General features: G+C 40.4%; 1 protein-coding gene across 2 annotated transcripts in view; it reads right to left on the reverse strand.

Moving 5' to 3' along the window:
* Window positions 1-20,129, reverse strand: part of INTS7 (integrator complex subunit 7) — a 30,678-nt gene extending 10,549 nt beyond the window's left edge. The window contains exons 1-17 of one of the 2 annotated variants that reach the window (XR_005256449.1): window positions 20,003-20,129; window positions 19,725-19,854; window positions 18,720-18,866; window positions 16,287-16,424; window positions 15,761-15,807; window positions 15,062-15,261; window positions 13,878-14,000; window positions 11,232-11,349; window positions 10,143-10,277; window positions 9,477-9,574; window positions 8,571-8,810; window positions 7,735-7,872; window positions 6,808-7,014; window positions 3,090-3,284; window positions 2,228-2,331; window positions 1,782-1,850; window positions 629-739 (exon numbers count right to left, since the gene is read on the reverse strand). Coding sequence is in view for 1 of the 2 variants with exons in the window: in XM_038133079.1 (XP_037989007.1) it covers window positions 607-739; window positions 1,782-1,850; window positions 2,228-2,331; window positions 3,090-3,284; window positions 6,808-7,014; window positions 7,735-7,872; window positions 8,571-8,810; window positions 9,477-9,574; window positions 10,143-10,277; window positions 11,232-11,349; window positions 13,878-14,000; window positions 15,062-15,261; window positions 15,761-15,807; window positions 16,287-16,424; window positions 18,720-18,866; window positions 19,725-19,854; window positions 20,003-20,093 (2,313 nt within the window). In the remaining variant the exon portion in view is untranslated. Of the gene's footprint in view, window positions 1-606; window positions 740-1,781; window positions 1,851-2,227; window positions 2,332-3,089; window positions 3,285-6,807; window positions 7,015-7,734; window positions 7,873-8,570; window positions 8,811-9,476; window positions 9,575-10,142; window positions 10,278-11,231; window positions 11,350-13,877; window positions 14,001-15,061; window positions 15,262-15,760; window positions 15,808-16,286; window positions 16,425-18,719; window positions 18,867-19,724; window positions 19,855-20,002 lie in introns of both variants that reach the window. The other variant, XM_038133079.1, reaches the window with a different exon arrangement.
* Between the last annotated feature and the right edge of the window lie 5 nt (window positions 20,130-20,134).

Below are 20,134 nucleotides of genomic sequence, written 5' to 3' on the forward strand. Positions count from 1 at the left end.
GCTGCCTTGGTGTGCAGCCAGCCACAGCTAGGTTTACAGGATTTACCTTTGCTGTGGTTTACATGATTTACTCTTCTATTCTACTTGGAATTGGAAAGGACTGTTGGATTTAGAAACCAGACAAATAGATGCCAACCATGCCAAACCACCTTGCTCCCACTAACATGCACTTCAGCTTTATGACCCTCAGCAGCAGCAGGAGCCAAAGGCACCAGCCCCGCAAAGGAGAGCGTTATCAGCTCACTGTTTGCACCAGCACACAGTGCTCCCTGATGCCCTGCACTGATAAGAGAAATGCTACACTCACAAAGCACAGTGCTCACCACCAGCAGCTCAGGGACCAAAGCTAGGCTGCTCTGTGGGAGGGGGAGAATTCCTTCACAGCAAGAACATGAACGAAGAGAATGTGACCAGTAAGGTTACAGATGTTTTAGCAAAATGGTTCTTGAAGTATTTTTAAACAAGTGTGTCTCTGTAGAGACCATTTGTGTCAGTAATGTTAATTAACTGAGAATGCTTCCCGGTTTCTTGCTTACCACAGATATATGGAGTTCTGGGGTTTTGGCCCCTTTCTCTAGACAATATACATTTAAAACGGTTACTTGCCAAGTAAGACACAGGAGCATACTTCCTGTTGAGGGATTCCACTTCCTCCAGTACATGATTAAATACAGACATCATTCTTCTTTCATATTCACTTTCAACATGAGCTGTTCCATTTGAGCTATATTCCTGGAAACTAAAAAAAAAAAAAAAAAAAAAGAAACTTTTCATTATGTTTACTAACTTACTTTCCTCATCATAACCTGGAAGGCACACTACCAAACAGACAAGACATTACAACATGAAATCCATTAAGAAATGTCTTTCAAACTGTTTACTCTGGTCTTTAAATTATTTTTCCACTGCAACACTTGCCCTTTACATTTAAATCTTTCTTAACTACCATTTATTCACCACTTCTTGTCCCCACCCTTTTAGCTGAAGCAATGACAGGTCTAACAGACTCAGAACACTTACTTCCCCTGGCTTTTATTTAACCCTGAAGTTTTTGTAACAGTCATGAAAATCTCTCAACACAAAGCAAGAATGCCAGTCAGAATTAAAACTAAATCTCCAAGTTTATAATCTTCTCCCTTGAATAGAATTCCATCTCATTGACTAATACACCTTCTAAGAAATGCTTAATTCATAATGAGTACTACAATCATTTAGGATGTTCATTTTTATTAGCACCTATAAAGTCACTGATAGATTTTATCCACAGTATTTTCCATTTAATCTCAGCCTGGGATTTTGAAACAGTGATTCAATTCATCAGTACTTCAACATTGTTTTCTAGTGGATTTCAGTTCACTGTTAGAATAAGAGCCAGAGGTGATGGCTTTGCATTAAAAATTTTAACTAATTTAGTGCATGTGTTTTCACAACTTTGAAGGAAGCTAAGGTGCACTTACAAGTGCAAGCAATATGGGATCTAACACACAACACCACAAATTAAAATAAGTGGCTAAAGGAGAGATTAGAAGTTCAAGTCTATATTTAAGATAACTCTAGTATAGTGCTCTCAAGAGCAAAATCAGTACGAAATGCAGAACCCAAAAGAGAGTTCCCGGTCTGCCAGGTACAGCACAGCAGCAACAGATCCTCAAGCCTGCTCAGAATATAACTAGCAATGTCTACTGAGAAACTTTCTGAACATTCCTGGAATTCCTAGGTTTAAAGCTCCAAGGATTTATTAATAAGCAGAAAAGGAGTATGCAGTTAACTATCAAACCCACCTTGCAGATTCTGGATCCAAAATCAGAGCTTCTATTGCATGGGAAATCAGCAGGCAGCTCTGCTGTTGTCTGATATTAATACTAAGGAGTTAAAAGACTTTCAAATTTGGTACCTAAAGCAAGAAATGCAGTGTATTTGGTGGCACTTTTCCTTGCTTCTGTGAAGTAATCCTACAGTCACTATTCATTCAGTGAACAGAGAGCAAGAACTGTGAAAATAACAAATTATAAGCTGCTCCAATTTTTTTGTTGTAAGTTGTTTATCAAGTAATTACAAACAATAATATGGTAATGCTTATTTTCAAATAGGTTTTAAACAATTGGCAGCTAATTTTTATGTTAACTTTCAAAATTACTTCGCGGCTTCAAAGAAAAGAGGATTCTTATGCTTCATGCTGTGCACATGAGAAAGAAAGTGGACAAACCCTAGGATTTTCAAAGGATACAGTTCTACATTCCTTAGAGTTGCTGAGTCTGCATCAAAAGATGACTGATAGAGATCTCCATACCGTGTCGCCAAGTTTCGGAATTCCTCCATTGAGTGTTTCATCTGCAGAGACAATGTTACTAAGCAAAAACACAAAACAAAGCAAAACAAAACCCCACACCTCCAGAAAACCACTACACTGCAACATACAACACCGAAGGAATAAGGTGGCATATTGGAGAAAAATTTACGAAGTTCTTGCTTCTTCACTCAGATAATGATTACCAAAGTGACAGACTGTTATCCGTGCATTAAACAGGTATATTTCCTGCACCAACAAAATCTCCTTGGATTAAAAACAAAGCAAAAGAAAAAAACTCCATCAACAACCTCCTATATCCCCTACTGGTAAATCAAACTGCTCTGTCTTTCAATGACCACCCACTGGTTGGACTTAGAAGCAAACCTTGGTGTTCCGTATGGTCCCAAGGCAGTTGCCAGCTCGCAGCAAAAGGAGTTGCAGAATCATCCTCAGGTATACATATTCTTCCTTAGCGTACTCTGAGTGCCTGAGGTGTTTCAAAGCAAGGTGTGAAAAGCCTTGCTGCAAGTTTGAGCATACCAAGTGACTTGCCACGTGCATACCCTTGGAAGCTGTGTGCATGACTGGAGGGGAAAACACACGTGCACATTCAGCTTCAAAACACGGCCTGCTACAGGCAGGTGTCTTCAGAGCTACAGGTGAAAACCAAAGTCCACAATTCAAAGAAACCCACTTCACAACTACTTTTCATTTCTTTTGTCAAATATGTTTGCTGAGAAGCAAAATTCATACCAGAATCACAAACATAAGTGCACAAGAGTGGAACGGGAGCACGTGCCTGGTTGGAGATGCGGCCGCACCTCTGGAGATCATTTCCCGATGTCATAGCGATCGTTGTGGCAATAGCTGGGGGTGGACTTGTTTTTAGGCTGTTGCAGGTACAAATAAGTTGAGAAAAAGCTTGCAGAAGGTCAATCCTGAGTTTCACAAATCCACACTGAAAGCTCAGAGGATTAAGTGGCGTGCTAGCAGCCTGAAACACAGTAATAGGAATGTTGGCAAACCAGGTCAAAAGCAAAAATTAACACTGCAGTGTCACTGAACAATCTCATCAGAAAACTGAATCCTCAAGTTCAATTCTAAAAGCTGTTTTTTCAAAAATTACATTTAACAGGTTTGCTCAATTTCAATCATACTATATAAATGACATATATATATAAATATATATGTATATATATTAAAAAATGCCATAGAAGTTACATAATTACTAAGTCATATTCCAAGCATGTCACCCTTGTAACAAATGTGACTTAAGCAGTTAAAATACTGTCAGGGCACCTATTTCCTCTTTTTCCAAGGCCAAGCCATTAGTCAAATGACATTAGGCTAGATAGTCTTTACCATATGAAAAAGTACACTGAATTGGATGGCAAACAAGAAACACAAGGGCTGAAAAAGTGATTCTCTGCATCAGCCAGAAGAGAAGGAATTGGCTCAAGTTACCCACAGCAAGTGGAAGGGGTGATTTTTTTGGAACTGTGAAATGGATGGGAACATTATGAAGGCACTGAACCTTGCATTTGATGAAGGCAAGAGACACAGTGTAGTGGTAACCAAGAACAGTAAATACAGAATTCCAGGAGGGCAGACAAGCTGCTATAGTTCAGAAAATACAGTTCTATGACGCTTTGCTCCCTAAAAGCTTATCTGACTTGTAGAAGCATCTGTGACAGCTTAGGACACCCAGGAGGGGGTAAACTGCAGTAGGTAAACTGCAAGGTTTTACACTATTTAAGCCAAAAATCCACTACTTATTTTTCTTAAAATGTTGGATTTTGAGAAGAACAAACCCTCTCCAAAAACAAAGCACTGGGACTTCCTCTTAGACTCATGTCTGTCTTCCCCAGTGCTTCTTACTCCTCACCAGGTCACTTCTCAAAGCAAGAAGTTATAATCTACCCCAAAACCTTACTAAGAACGATTTCTTTGCTGGCAGAAAATCAGCTAACTGGTTTCTCACAAAGCATCACATCATCTGAGAACAGGCCCACTATTGACTAAAGTGAGGAAACATCAGCCCACTGCAACCACTTTAAACTACTGAACTAGATTTCAACTGCAAAAATCAGACTATTTCATATTTAAACCATTAGGCCTCTCTTATCTATCACTTTGCTTTTCCTTCTCCAAGGGCACAAAAAAACCCCCAATTTTTGAACTGGAATTGTTCAGTTTATTTTGCAAGGATGGTTTCAGAAAACCCTCTGTGGAAGAGGGCCACACTGCACTGTAATTGCTCTACAGAGACTACATGCTTTTAAAGAGCAAAGTACTCATATCAGAAAATACAGACATTTTTAGTAGCACAAATTGGACTTGAATCTTGTAAATGGAAATACAAGCTTGTCTCATTAATACTGCAATTCACCTTATCTGCCATGGGCAGTAAGTGAGTTACAATTCTTTCTGAAAGTGACAGAAGTATTTCTTTGGCTCAGCCAAGTTCTTCAAACACCACCACTCGACATATTTGGAATTGGTGCTATTTAACCAACGGCTGTATAAGTGCTTTGTTCAAGTTTTGTATCTTTTTTAGGTTACCAGCAGTGAAAAATAAACCCAATGAGACACAGGATCTGTCTCAGAAAGAGCAGGACCCATTCAAAACTTTTGCTAACAGCAAAGTTAGCTGTACAGCTAACTTTGTAACAGCAAAGTACACAGCAAGACAGATGGGGACTGTGGTCAATGTGCTCCCTGACAAGTCCCTGTTCTCCCAAAGGGAGAACCTCTTATCCATAAAGCAGAGGGACTTCTTTCCCTCAAGTGCACTCCCATGAGAGAACACTCTGCAGAGCAAGACAGAGTTTTATGTTTATTAAGGAGGAATTGGGAAATTTTCCGACAAGGCGCTGTCAGAACATCGTTGCTAAACTGGGCTGGCTGAACATCTGCAAGAGATTTACTGACACTGTGCTTTCCAGCTACAAAGCGGAGCAGCTACACAAGGCTCATCACATGCACCACTGGTCTGTGGTACCAGCAGCGCTGAGTCATGCTCTGCACTGAAACAGCAGCAACAGGAAAGCTCAAGTCGGAGGGAAGAGAGCAAAAGCTTTCAGCAGCAAGGCTGTCACGTGCATTTTGTGGCACTTTGCTCCCCTTGGAGAGGCCGAGTTCTATAGACAAGCAGTGAGTGCTCCTTTTACAGCTGATACACTCAAGCACAGCTGGGAAATTGTCCAGAGTGATGCAACAAGTCAGCAACAACCAGCAGTAAAACCCAATTTCCTCCCCTCTAACCTACAAAACCTGTACTCACTCCTCTGGACAACAACCATCCGTAAGGAGGGCACTGTGCCCAGAAAAGCACTATGTGCAACAGGAACTGAAGTCAGCAGAAGAGACGAAGACAGGAATCCTTCAACAGAAAAAAAGCCCCAAACTCCATGGAAGGGGTAATTAATTAATGGATCCCAGTATGACCTATTTAAGCATGTTATTTGCCTGCCTGTATTAAATATTAACATCTAATTAGATGAGGTCCTCCTCTCAATGTCTTCTTGATGTTAGAGAAATCTTGAAGTGTTGAATTAAAAGCCTGATTCGCTCAGCCAGCACTTAAACACTTCAGGAATGATGGATCTTTCAGAGGACAAAAGTAGAAATTTATGTCATTGCAGCTTATTCAGGGACATTTTATTAATAAATAGTAATAACTGAACTTTATTAAATGCTAATGTCTGAATTGTCATGACCCTAACTGTCCAGTAACTAAAACAACCAAATAGCTTCACTGAAAAAGCATACAGAAAACTGTATGTAAAGATTTCTTCATAGAAACTAAAATTTGAAAAAGTATCGTGTGAAGTTGGATCATCTTTGCTTAAGAAGCAACTTTACAGTAGGAACTGAAGGTCCCTAATCATTAACGCTTTTTTCTGTTTACATTCACAGACATCACACAGCTTCTTGGTATTTTTACCATTTCAGAGAAGCAGACAGTATTTGCATAAAAGCAGGTACCAGTTGGATTTGATGGAACTGAATTGTCTTTCCTCCTCTTACTAGATTGTTTTTAGGATTCCTTGAGATCACATTGTGAAATAGAAGGCAACATGAACTCAGCAGGAGGGAGGAAGACAATTGAATCCTTCTCTGTATTTCAAGAAGACAGCAGCCAATTTAGGCCAATTCCCAGGCTTTACTATTACAATAGCTTTTATTCACCCAAAGTAAGGAGTGGAAAACTCTAAGTATTGTAACTTTAATTAAATAAGATCTGTCACTTTCATTTGATCTGATCAAGGCAGGAAATGAGGGGTGGAGGGAGAAGAAAAATGAAAAAAGAAATCTAGCTAATCACAGTTGGCTGAGTTACCGGATCTTTTCTCTCAAGATGCAGTGTGTTACTTCTGAGATGCCTGCAGAGGAGAACTAAACAGAGACTGGCAGATGCCAGGAGCTATTTAAGAACTTTCCAGAGAGTTAAGAACAGAACCCAAAGAGGCATGCTGCAGCCCCCAGAACCACCACCACTAGAGATGTGCGCTGACCGTCAGCGACGCTATTCCTTTGTGGTAGGACTTCAGGGCTTCGGCGATGCAGGAGAGCGCGGAGCTGTAGTTGTCCTCCTGCAGGCCTGTCAGGCACTGCTCTGCGTGGGAGAACTCCTTCAGGCTGTTCAGCCAGAAGTAGAAGTGCTCTGAAGCCACTTGGGTCAGCAGGCTCTGGTACAGTTCTCTGGCCATGTCGTGGTTGCCCTGTAATGACAAGAACGTTTCTGAAAGGGGACGTGAAAGAAGGCTGGGGATTTCTACAAAACTTACACAAATAAGAAAACAGGAACATCTCCAGAACTATTCCCAGCTTTGAAACAGAAACAGTGAGACTTTTTCCAATTATTTGATTGTGGGAATGCTAATAATAAATAAAAGCACAAGTGCTTAAGTTATAGAAATATCAGCCTCTAAAAGAGTATTGAATTGTGTAAATAAATACTATAAGATGAGAGAAAATCATGGAAATTTACCTCAGCATCTCATACTAGGGTTTCTGTGTAATTTTAACACCAACTGTGAATTTACTTAAGGGAAAAGGGAAACAGTATATTTTTCTTCCTTTCTTCACATTGAAGAAAGAGAACCATACATCAGGATGACCTTCACGTTCGGAAGAGCAGTCAGACAATACAGATTAGGTATGTGCTCAAGAAAGTGCCAGGACATCACTTACTTTCTTCTCAAATACTTCAAAAGGATAAGTAAAAAAACCATTTTGATGGGATGAATGTCCCAAATTATATATATCTGACACTGCATTCCAGGGAATTAGGAGGGAAAGTGTTTTTTGTTTTTTTTCCCCCCATTCATTTCTTTCTCCCAAGTCCTACGATTTTCCTTATTCCCTCATCCAATTCAAAGAAGTCCCTGGCATTCCTTCAATCACAGAAAACCATTTTTCTCCAGGTATTTTTCACTTACCATCCTGGAAGCCTGCCTGGCTATCCTGTAGGCTGTCCATCCATTGGAGGCATTCTCAAGCTGCTGTTTAATCACAGTTTTGATTTCTGTGGACAAAGCCTTCTGACTGGAAACAAATATCACTGTGGCAAGAGAGACCTAGTAGAGAGTGAAGGAGTGAGAAAGAAAGTTATATTCCAGTAACTAAAGAAAAGAAGAAAAAAGCCATTTCTGTCTTATTTTGGGCTCAAAACTACATAGAAGATTACATATATATATATATATATATTTTAACTGCAAAACTTCTCAGTTACATATCTTTTAAATAGTTACAGCAATCCAAGTATTTCTTGTAGATAAAAGTAACTTTCATTTAAAGAATCTCAACTCTGCCTTTTAGCTGAAATATTTCAAATGCTCCAAGTAAATTAACAGAAAATGTATAATTTCTTTTTTAAAATTCAAATTCTTTTCCAAGTATATGTGATGAAAGCATTTTTCTCTCTTACAGTATATTGAGTCATTTGCCTCAGAGCACCCCATATAAATGGAGCTAGCTGCCATTTGACTTTAAACACCACTTTAGAGATACTCCAGTAATTTCAATAGCCAGGTTTGCCTAAGCAGTGCCATCTGCTGGAAAATCTAATGGAATACACCGCATAGTACAGCTCCATCTAGGAGACAGTTCTACATTGAACACTGACATAAAGAGCCAGAAGTTAAAAGAAAATTGAAACTAGTGGCTACAGACTGGCACATCAACCTGGACACGTAACAAATGCCTTAGCTGCCTTTTAAAATACAATCCATCCCCAATTGTTCATACAGACTTTATCCATCAAGGGAGGTCTTACCAAGAGTTCTTGCTTTTTATCTGTAGCAGATTGTCCAATTAATTTATAGAGGTCCATTAGGTCTCCTAGCATCCCATCTGCCAAGACAGGCAGCTGCATGGCAATGGCTGCCAGGCAGTGGCACATGAGGATCCTGGCATTGTCCTGGGCACTGTGCAGCTGTGCCAGCAGGGATTCCACCACGGACTGGCTCAGGTGAGGGCGGCACTTCACCAGCTTCACCATGCAGGTCAGCGTGATCTGCAACTCACACAGCCCACAGGTACCATCAACACAAAGGCCTCGAAACCAACCAAGTCAGGCAACACTTAGCTGCAAGCAGGACTGCAGAAACACAGCTCTGGTATTTTCAGAACTATGTACTCTACAAAAGATGAGATTTTTCCAAGAGCCCAAGTCTTTGTCCCTGAGCTACCAGCACTAAAACACATCACAAATTCAAGAAACATTAATAGTCTCTCACACCACCAGCCTTTAAGGTAAATAACTAGAAAAATTACCGATAGTTTCTCAAGTGGGAAAATAATAATAATCATTTATAAAAATGTTGTGATAATGTACATTACACCTCCATCTCCAAAAAGCAAGCTGTCTCCAAGATTTTCTCTGTCCTCCAGAGACACCTCCATCCAATGTTCACGTTTTATTAGAGCTGTTCCTCTGAAAGGAATGCTCCCTGCCACTTGCAACAATCCTCTTATCCTAGAGCTGAGAGGAGCTGTACTACAGCTATGCTCAGTTTCTCTACTGCTCTGAACTCTGATTATGGACAAACCAGAAAAATCATCTTTTCCCTCCAGTCTGTTATGCTTCCACCAGAAAGGATCTGGTGCACTCCAGCCTCTCTGTTACACAAGCTGTTGTTATAACTTACAGCTGTGAAGGGAAAGACAACAGGAATGTCACCTTTAAGGTTGCCTGAGCTCCTGGGCTGTCATCTTGACTACAGAGAACAAGAAGAGCTTCTAAGCCAAAAACTGCATCTTGCTCCAAAGGCAGAAGATCTACAAAAAGAAAAAGAGTTAGTTTGTTCTCTGTTCTGTTCTCTGACCATAGCTGGTGTAATGCTTGCACTGCTGTTGCAGTCATGATAATTAAGAATCTTCCTAACACTTCTGCTTTGCCTTCCTTTGATGAGAAACAATTCTGCCATTCCATGTCTCAGGTAACTATTCAGCAGCCCCAGTAACACTTGCAAAGCATGCATAAATCTTGGGACTAAGACTTCCAAATGCCCTGTTATTATTTTGCAACAGGCTCTGTGCAAAGGGCTTTCAAAGGCTGGCCAATAATTTACTAATCTTACAGCAAAGGTAAAACAAGCCTTCGTTTAGCATGAGTTTTTATTGTGGGCAGTAATTTTCTCTAAATGAGACAAAGATGGAACCTTCCCAACCATTCATAAGACCGTACAGAGTATTCCCTCCTAGATTACAGTCACCATTCTCCCTAACCAGCATGAGGGATCAGACAGATTTACAGGCAGGTTCACAGACAGGACGAGTTAATCCCTGCTAAGTGCATAAGCCTGACTGCAAAAAGAGCCACTTCACTGCCCTTGCTTTCCCTTACCTTTTTCCTGGCAAGAGGCTGAAACATTGGTCAGAATTCTCACTCCATGAGCTGCAATGCCACGGTTATTATGGTAACAGCACTCCTGTGCTAGTTTTATCAAATCAAATGACCTTGCAGTTGTAGCTGCTGCTCCTAAATAAAAGCAAGGCAAATGGAACATAAAACTGCACAGTCCTTAAATGTACCATAAATCTTTAAGTACATTTCTGCAAAACTATTATATTGATTTAGGGTTTTTTCTTATGTTTAAACAATAGGAATGAAAATATTTTTCTCTCTTCAGACAAACCCAGAGACTCTCTCATTCTTGAACAAGTTAGACACACGAGAAAGAACATTTGGACCTAAAGGTTGATGTTTCAGGACTCAGAGAAGTATTGCCTTAAGAAATATTATGTCTGATTAAAAAAAGCTGGTGAGCCTATTAATTATTAAGCCATGTCAGAATGACTGAAGAGGATGTACCATTTTTTTTTCCATTTCTGCAGCCCATGTATTTGAGCTTCTAACACTCATTTGGGCAGTCTGGCTTTCAAGAAAAAAAAAAGAAAAGAGCAATGATAATTTTGAGAACAAGATACCTTGAATCACTTTTAGATGTCTACTTTTTTCCTACAATTTCTCCCGTCTATTGTCACAAAGCAGAAAGGTTCATCTGGTACTGCTACAGGTCATGCCCACAAGGGTGGAACATTAACATGCCAGTCCACTCTTACACCATGAAGCCTCCCTACTACTCAAAAATTATGTGAATCCATGGTTTCAAAGCACCTTAAGCAGAATGCAGGTCAGCCATTTGAGAAGCAATATGCTCCTTCACAAAATAAAGAAAACTTGAAGACCCAAAGGCAAAAACCCTTTTCATATACCACAGTACCTGCAAAATACAACAAAACCATTATTATTCCTGACTATACAGTGTCCCATTTTAAGTTCACATATGATGAACACAGTCTGCCTCTCAAGTGTTCTGAAGTTCAAAAATAGTTTTAGAAAATGCTACAAAGTGTTTAGATGAAACTGATCAGCAGCAGAAAAACAAGCTATTAGAATGCCAAAGGTAACCATCTAATCCAGTTTTCTTACCTGGAGCACTGCTGAAGTACTGTTTAATGGCAATGGTCCCTGATAACGTGGAAAGAACAGATAACATGCCCATTTTCAAGCTATCATAAGGAGTGTTAAGAGCAGATTCACAGAGTGCCTAAAAACCAGCAGGAAAAAATACAGAGGTAAGAAGTAGCATGAGCTATCTGTATGAAAAATTTAGTTGCACTTCTCTGGGACATTGTAAGAATCAAGATTTTTCCCACAGAAAATACTGTACTAGAATCAAAAGCCAAGTCCTCAAGCATCTGCTTTAGAGGACTGAGGATGTGGCTTGCAGAAAAGTGACAGTGGGTCCTATATGCTAGGAAACATCAAATATAAGTCATTCATTAATTAAAAATCAATGGCAAAAATATTATCTGGTCTCATTGATCCAATACTATAAAGGATTTTAAGACACTTTCAGGCATACTGATTATCTTGCATTGTAACAATCTGCAAGGTTTTATATAAATATACATCTCTGAAGAGCAAGGTTTCAAGTGTCATTTCCTTTAGCAGTATTGGTGTCCAACAGGAGAAAGGTTCTTGATAAATAAATTGAAGTGTATTTTATGTTTCAACTCATTTGTAGTAGAACTCATGTCTTACTTTTGTGCCTTTTGCCCGATCTTATCACAGGTCTTATCACATTTAGGTTTGAATAACTCTGCAAATGCACATTGTTCTCAATTCCTTATGCCAACATTGCTCACAATTTAGTCATTCACTGGTTTTGGATGCTTTTTCAGTCAACAGGAGAGACAGTAATATGAGACATAAACAGAAAGTATAAGTATATTCTGCTTTAGAGTGTGCCAAAACAGAATGACAAAGAGCTAGTAATGGAATAAAGAAAAACAACACAATTAGTTCCAGAGAACATAAAAAAACCCCCCACATTGATCTTACCAGGTATATATGTACTGTGTAAGGGTTAAATTCTAAACATATCTGTGATTTGTACCAATTAGTATGCTGCTAATCCACTGACTAGAATGGCATCAAGAGACAGAGGAAGAGATTGGGGTAGAAAGTGAGTCTTGCTGTCTCCCAAGACACTGATGCTTTACCCCAGCGCTATCAGATCAGCCCTCAGGGCATATCTGAAACAGTGACTGTGAACACTGCCAGGAGCACAGAGGAGTCAGCAGGATGGACTGCTCCAGGCAGCAAAAGCTTCTGAAGCTGATGTCTAGAAACCAGTGAAGCCTCCACAGAGCAAAGACCAAACTTCCCAACTGACCTACACAGGACAGAGTTAAAATGCTGAAGAAACTAACCAATGTTTGCTGGTGAAAAGGTACAACGGGCAGGTCTTGCCATGAGAAAAGGAGGGTCTGCTACAGTCCTTGTTGTATAAACATAGTATTTTGTTTATATTATCTCCAATTGTTGGGAGAACAACTTCCCAACTCAAAATGTCAACTTGTTATTTCAGAAGTCAGAAAAACTATTTCTGCATGCCATTCAGCAAGGAGTAGCAAGCTTCAGACAATTAGGTTTGATTTCACCTAGTCACTGGTTTAGTTCTGACATCAGTGGAACTTTTCCCTGTGCATTTCAACCATCAGGACACCCACTGTACTTCAAAACGCTACATGACAATGAAAGCCAAGATATCAATGCTTCTCACTTGTACTGAGATAACTACTAATGAAATATAGGACAGAGTATCGTTTTCTTCACAAAAAAAAATCCATAAATCCAAAATTCCTTAAAATTCCTAAAAGGAAATAAATTTCTGGAGTTAACCCATTAGGAAGAATAAAGCAGTTCACTAAAGCAAAAAGCTCTGCACACTCCAAACCATCATCTCCAGGAACTGGGGACAAAGCAGAACCTGCTTTATTTCTCACATGATTGTTAACAAAAACCTGCTTAGTTTTTCCTCCCAGCTGCCTTGTGCTCCAACAGGACAGGATCCAAGTAGCTTCCAAGAGTAACAAAAGCAAAGAAAAAATGACCCCGGAAAAAGTAGAGCTGTAACCCTCTGCCATTAAGTTCTTGAAATATTTGCTTTGGGAAGGAGAAAAAATTCATATGCAACTGTGATTGAAAGAAGACAGCAGGGATATCTACAACATAACACAAGCTTCCCCAAATAGCACAAGCACACTATCAACACCTTCTCACTGATACAACAGGAGTCACAAGGCTACTATTGCAAAAACCCCATTAATTCTAAGAAATGAAATCAAAATTCCATTTGTCCTTTCAAGTATCCCTTGCTGGATGACATGTTTTGACAAATCCCAGAGGCTGTTTGGGACCAGAGCATTGGTGTGTACTCACTGTGGTAAGACCAGTGTAAACATTCAGCTCTCATGTCTGTTACCTGAAATGGGTTTGTCAGATGGAAAAGCTACTTCCTCACGGTACAAAAGCCTCCTCCTACGTGGCACATGCCTTCCCTTGGTAATAATGCTTCAGCTTTAATCCTTGAGCGTCAACTTGTCCGACTGCAGACATTCTATGAGCTGCTCATTAACGCTTGGCTAGTATGCTTGGCAAAGTAACCTAACTTAAGGGTATGGAGATGCATGTTATTCCTTCTTTACCTCCCACATCATTCCTCTAGGAAGAATTCTACAACTCCTCGGGAAGTTTAATAATAAACTTTAGCTTAAAAAACATACAGACCTGAATATTTTCTCTGCTCCATGTATGTGGTGTCTTGTTGGCCAATAACCTCAAATCCTGGATTGCAAGCCTTTTCACGGCCTTCCTGGGGTCATTTTTCAAGTACTGCAACAGAAGTTGAATCTGCAAGAAAAGAAATTCATTGTTTAAGAGCGATGCTACTAGAAGGAAGTATTTTCAAAAGCACTCAGGAATAAATGTTGAGCACACAGAGCCAAAACTAACTAGAAAAAGTATGAACATGACAGCTATGGTTTTCAGTCTCCATCTCCACCCTGGTTACATCAGTTTTATGCAGTACTGGCTGTTGTGCTGCAGAAATACAGCCTGAATCTCCATGTTTACTGCCATTAAAAAAAAAAATACAAGCAGCACATTAAGTGTTCTAATGTTGTTTCAGTAGACTTTGGTTCAGTACCATCAGAAGCATCATCTGAAATACAGAAGTGAGGCACAACAGAGAGTGTCAGACAGATCAATGCCATTATCTAACAGTCACAGACACCAGCCTTGCATGGCTGTACAGGGCTGAAAGAAAGCAAATAGATTTTCATGACTCCTTTACAAAGATTAGCTGGATGAGTCTCAAGTGACACTGTGTTCAGATCTGCTCTATAAATCACATCCACAAAGCTCATTATCAAATCACACAAAGCATTCTATTTTTCCATCACTGCTTTCCCATTACTTGGTTTATAGTCCTGAATTTAAGGAACTGATTGAAATTCCTCAAAATTCTCCAAGAAATATACTTTAAATGCATTAAATATTCACATGTTTGCAGGAAAGAAAGGCAAAAGGCATATCCACAATCCAAGACAATACAGAGAAGTGCAAAGTGAAGCCGGGCTTCCACAGGCAAGTTGAAGTCTTTTCAGAAAAAGTCAGGGTGTTTATTTTCCTTTATGCTGATCTATCCTTGTTGATTTGAATCCCTGATTTAGAAAAAGAAATGTTATGAACTGTAAAAAAAGGTGTAGTGTGTTTGATACAGTCACCTGGAGATGGAAGCAGAAAAGGCAGAAAAAGCAGCAGCAGTTTTCAGAGTGTTCTTCCTTGATAGCACACAGGAACAATCAACCCAGCACAGCCATGACCGTTTGTTTTGATCAGCAGGCAGAATCTGAGTGCTTTTAAAATGTACTTTGTACTTCAAGAGGAAGGCACGCCTTAGGAAGAATTACCTGCTTGGGAATGTCAACCAAAGAAGAAGCAGCAAGCAGAGTAAAGGTGTGCAGGGTGACAATGACCATCTTGGTGGAGGGGTAGGATGTCACCAGCTGCTGCAGAAGCTGCCGGGAGCTGGAGGCCAGGCTGGCATCGTGGTGCATGTGCTGCAGAATAGGGATCAACTTCAGCTTCAAGTCCACAGGTGTGGCCAAACCTGCAACAATGGAAGAAACACAGAGTTAATCCTTGGGCTGACTTTTTTTGGCAGTTCTGAGGCACAGAGTATGTCTCAATTGCTACCACTGCTGAAAGGAGATTGTGCAAAGACCTGCAGTGGTTTCAAATAACTCGTGTTCTAGCTAGGTGTGAAATGACAGCACTATCAAGCACTTTCATGGTTGTTTGAGAAAGCTGCTCCTTGCTTCCCTGCAGGTAACACACAAATTAACTTATCTGAAGCAACCTATGAGAGTCTATACAAGTTTATTCATCACACTATAGATGGGCTTTTATTCTGTACCAAACAGGTGCTTCGAAAATTTAAATTTTAGGAGGATTTAAGATAACCAGACAGACTATTGGTCAGCTAATGTAAAAACTGGAATCATCTAAGGGCAACAGCATTCTGATATCTAATATGTAAATATGAATAATAAAGAATTTTCAGAGAAATGAAAGTTTTTTCCTCTTGATCATTCAGCATACACATGTACCTTGAATCATCTCGCTGATTTTATTACATATTCCGACAGCAAAATCCCTGTGGAGAAAAGAGAGTACCAGGTGAAATGAAAATTTAAAAATTAAGTCATTAAAAACAGAAAAAAAACCATTTGACTGAACTACCAAACAACGTGTCTTAACAATTAGAAGTTACACAAAAGAGTGCCTGCCAAAACCCAAGTTTTTTCAGAACCCCTGCACACAGGCACAACCAAATGAGAAAATGAAAGCTTTCAAAAACTGACAAGCAGCACTACCTTTTACTAATCTATATTCTGTCAAATAATTCAGAATTAAAGCTGCCATTCCAGTTCTCAATCTCATAGTTATGAGCTTTCCATTTTAGAAAAAAAAAATCTGCTGAACTTGTATTCAGATTTCCTAACACCATTATTGCACATAATTGTTTTGCTATAAATGACAGCACAACAGAAAATAGTAAGGTTTGTGAATGTCAGTGTTAATGGAGTTTCCATTCTCTGTAATATGAAAAAGTGAAAAAAAAATAGTTCTTACTTAGATTGTGCAGAAAAGTTGGCAGCAGCAAATATAGCAGCTTCAACTTCCACATTATCATGGGAATCCAGACTCTGGCGAATACTGTGATGTGCATTCTTCCTTTCTGGAATGATAGATGCCATGCTGCCCAACATCCTACAGAAATAAATCACAGCAAAATCAGAACAAACAGTGATCATGAAGAGAAGATGAAACCAAATAAAAATGTAAAAAAGACTGGTTAAAAGGCTATGTTTATATAAATATGTGCTCTTTCATGACTATTACAGAAATAAACAAATACTAAAAGCAACCACATAGCTAAATGTAGCAGATTTTGTCATGTGGGTTGTATCAGTGGTTTGATAAAAATTTAATTACATTTTGATACCTTTTAGCTTGAAATTGGCACAGTGAGAAACTTAACAAAAATTCTTTTAAAATTAAGAGTTCACTGTGGCATGATTTATTTCCAACGTTTTTCACTGATAAAAGATAAGGCTATTAGTGAAAAAAAGTAGCAACACTTCTTGTGTAACTGCTAAAAAAATAGTCTATACTTTGCCAAAAATATTTCAAAGATACCTTTCAGGCATATTTAGCATAATCCATTTAAAGAGAAAAATAAATGTAGGATTTGTACTGATGGTAATTTTAGCTAGAGTTCTGTGCAAATATTTACACGGTTATCTAGCAATAAAATTCCACGAAGTTTTGTTTAAGCAGCTCTTTCTTTCAACATGTTCTTCCTTATTGACACTATTCAAGGAGGACCAAAAAAAAAAATCCACAGAAGATTTTAAACTGAAATTGTTGAACCAACAGCTATCTTAACATTTTATTTGATGTATCCTGTGAATTCAGTAATTAAAGTACTTAGGCAAACTGAGAGGATTCCTGGGACTTGTAGCAATCTCTGAAGATAGCCCTCAATGCCAGTCAACAACTGCAATCTTACATTAGAGCACTGAAGAGAAACTACAAAAAACCATGCAGACATATTGAATTTAGAGATTTCTGAGACACCAGGGCATGAAAACATAATCTCCAATGAAATATTGAAAGAAAAGAAATGGACATATGACCGAATCAATCAAAGCCCTGTTAATGCCTCCCATCTCCCAGCAGTGAAATCAATAACAGTTCCAGATGGAGGTACAAAAAGAATATAAAAAGAGAAAGGCAGGTGCTCTCTTCACATTTGAATTCACCTGCACAGGGGCTGGAAGATGCAGTTAAGAGGATCATGTTGGATAGCATTAGAGACACAGACACCAAACCAGCAGGACAGTGACATGAAAGACAGATTAATTTTATTTGTTTTCCCACTTGATTCCCAGAAGTCCAAAGGGTTATGGGAACTACAGGTTCAGTTTTCTTCTCTGGTGTACACAAAATTTCAACACTACAAATTCTGTTTTCCCTGGGACCATCCACAAAATTCTCACCATCATAAGTGGTTAATAACCTTGTTCTTGTTATCATCAATCCTTATCATTCATGCCTTTCAAAGACAGATGTCTCTGCTCTTAACTCTATGAGCAATGTATAAAAAGCCTCCTTTATTTCACTCACAGAATCACAGACTGGACTGGGTTGGAAGGGACCTTAAAGATGATTTAGTCCCAAACCTCTGGCCATGGGCAGGGACACCTTCTGCTTGACCAGGTTGCTCAAAGCCCCATCCAACCTGGCCTTGAACACTTTCATGGATGAGACATGCACAGCTTCTCTGGGCAACCTGTTCCAGTGCTTCACCACACTCACAATAAAGAATTTTTTCCCAATATCTTATCTAAACCTACTCTCTTTTAGTTTGACTCCATTCCCCCTTGTCCTGTCACCACAGGCTCTCGTAAAAAGTCCCTCTCCATCGTTCCTGTAGTCTCCCTTCAGGTACAGGAAGGCCACAATTAGAGCACCCGGAAGCCTTCTCTTCTCCAGGCTGAACAATCCCAATTCTCTCAGCACTTCCTCACAGGAGGAATGCTCCATCCCTTTACCCATCTCAGCTGCCTCCTCTGGACTCCCTCCAACAGGTCCATGTCCTTCCTGTGCTGGGGACCCCAGAGCTGGACACAGCACTGCAGGAGGAGTCTCACCAGAGGGGAGCAGAGAGGCAGAATCCCCTTCCTCAGCCTGCTGCCCAGGCTCCTTTTGATGCAGCCCAGAACGCATTTGGCTTTCTGGGCTGCCAGTGAACATTGCTGGGTCATGTCCAGCTCTTCATCCACCAGCACCCCCAAGTTCTTCTGGGCAGGGCTGCTCTTGGTCTGCTCATCCCCAGCCTGGACTGATACCAGGGGTTGCCCTGGCCCAGATGCAACGCCTTGCACTTGGTCTTATTCCAGACAAGCACATATTATTCCAGACAAGCACTTACAGGCTTGAAGTAAATCAGAATCCTTCACCAGATTTGAAGTAAATCAGGATCACTCCTGCCATACATACCGGAGTGTAATAGCCCGAGCAACCGGATCATTGCTATGGATCACTGAGAAAACTCTCTTGACAAATTCATCCACATTTAGGATCTTCTCTAAGTGCTTCTCGCTCTGCTGAGTAACTTTCAGCACACACAGCCTCAGGAAGTTGTTCCTGTCAGAAAATACAAACATTTCTTTGTCAGGCTATTTTGAAACAAAAATTCAAGCACTCTAAGTACTAAATTACTTAACTACAACTTTTGGGAGCAAATTAACACAAGGAGATATCTGTGCTTTAGAAACATTTGAGTAGACTGATAGAGTAAAATGGAGACTATTAACATGCTATTGCTTTATTTTCTACTTCAGATAGTGTCAAACTAAAGCCCATTTCCAGGGAAATTAATCTGCTGACACCAGTGAGGAGGGGCATAAACAAATGCCTGTTTTGTGCACACACAGGGATCCAAATCTGCTGGAAAAACACATTCAAGACTAAGACAGAGAAGTCTTAATTACCACTGTCAAGTGCTGAGCAAATTTATTTTCCTTCCTGAAGACAAGAGTGAAAATTCCACAACATCAGCATACAATTTTGTAAGCTTTTAAGAAGCAGCTTTGATTCCATTATATCCATCACTCACACAGCAGGCACTTATAAAAGCTGTACTTCGATCTTTGTTAGAGCTTAGATTTGCACATGTGATTATCCATCCATTTATGAGTTACGATTCGGATATGCTTATTCAAAATAAGCAAAACTTACACCAGTGAACTTAAACCAGTCAGGGAGAGAATCCCCAAATCAGGACAGATGGAAAGGAACTGTGTCGTTACCCTCACAGCCAATTAAGCCCACTAAAGAAGTGGAAAACAAGTTCCAATCAAGCACAACCGCAGCAGACTGGGTACCACACCAGCGTTGGCAGGCAAGCACGACACGCCAGACTCCAGTGCAGCGACACTCCAAGGCGCAGCGCGTCCCCACGGCTCACACTGGAATTGATAGGACCAGACCGGCAACACTCACCCCACTCTGAAAACATCGGCCAGCTTCAGGAACGCCGAGTTGATGAGAATGGGGAACGGGTACTTCTGGAAGAGCCTCGGAAAACGAACGACGGCTTCGCACTGCTCCCCGAGCTTGCCAGACCTGAGGCCTAAGGGAGAGAGCAGGAATTACCGCAGGTACCGCCAGCCCCGGGTCCTTCCTCCGCCCCCCACCCTGGATAAAGCGGCACCAAGCGAAGCCCCCACCCCGGCCCCGCTGCCCAGGCCGGCGGCAGCGTCGAACCTGCGCGGGCTCACCTTTGTCCAGCTCCATGAGGGCGGAGTTGGCGTCCAGCTCCTGCTCGCCATAGCCCGCGTCGGCCAGGAAGGACTTGCCGCTGGCCGCCATTGCAGCCGCTCGCCGCCGGCCCCGCGCACGCGCAGCCTGAC

Source organism: Motacilla alba, chromosome 3, assembly GCF_015832195.1.
Source record: "Motacilla alba alba isolate MOTALB_02 chromosome 3, Motacilla_alba_V1.0_pri, whole genome shotgun sequence".
In the NCBI taxonomy this organism is placed as follows: Eukaryota; Metazoa; Chordata; class Aves; order Passeriformes; family Motacillidae; genus Motacilla; species Motacilla alba.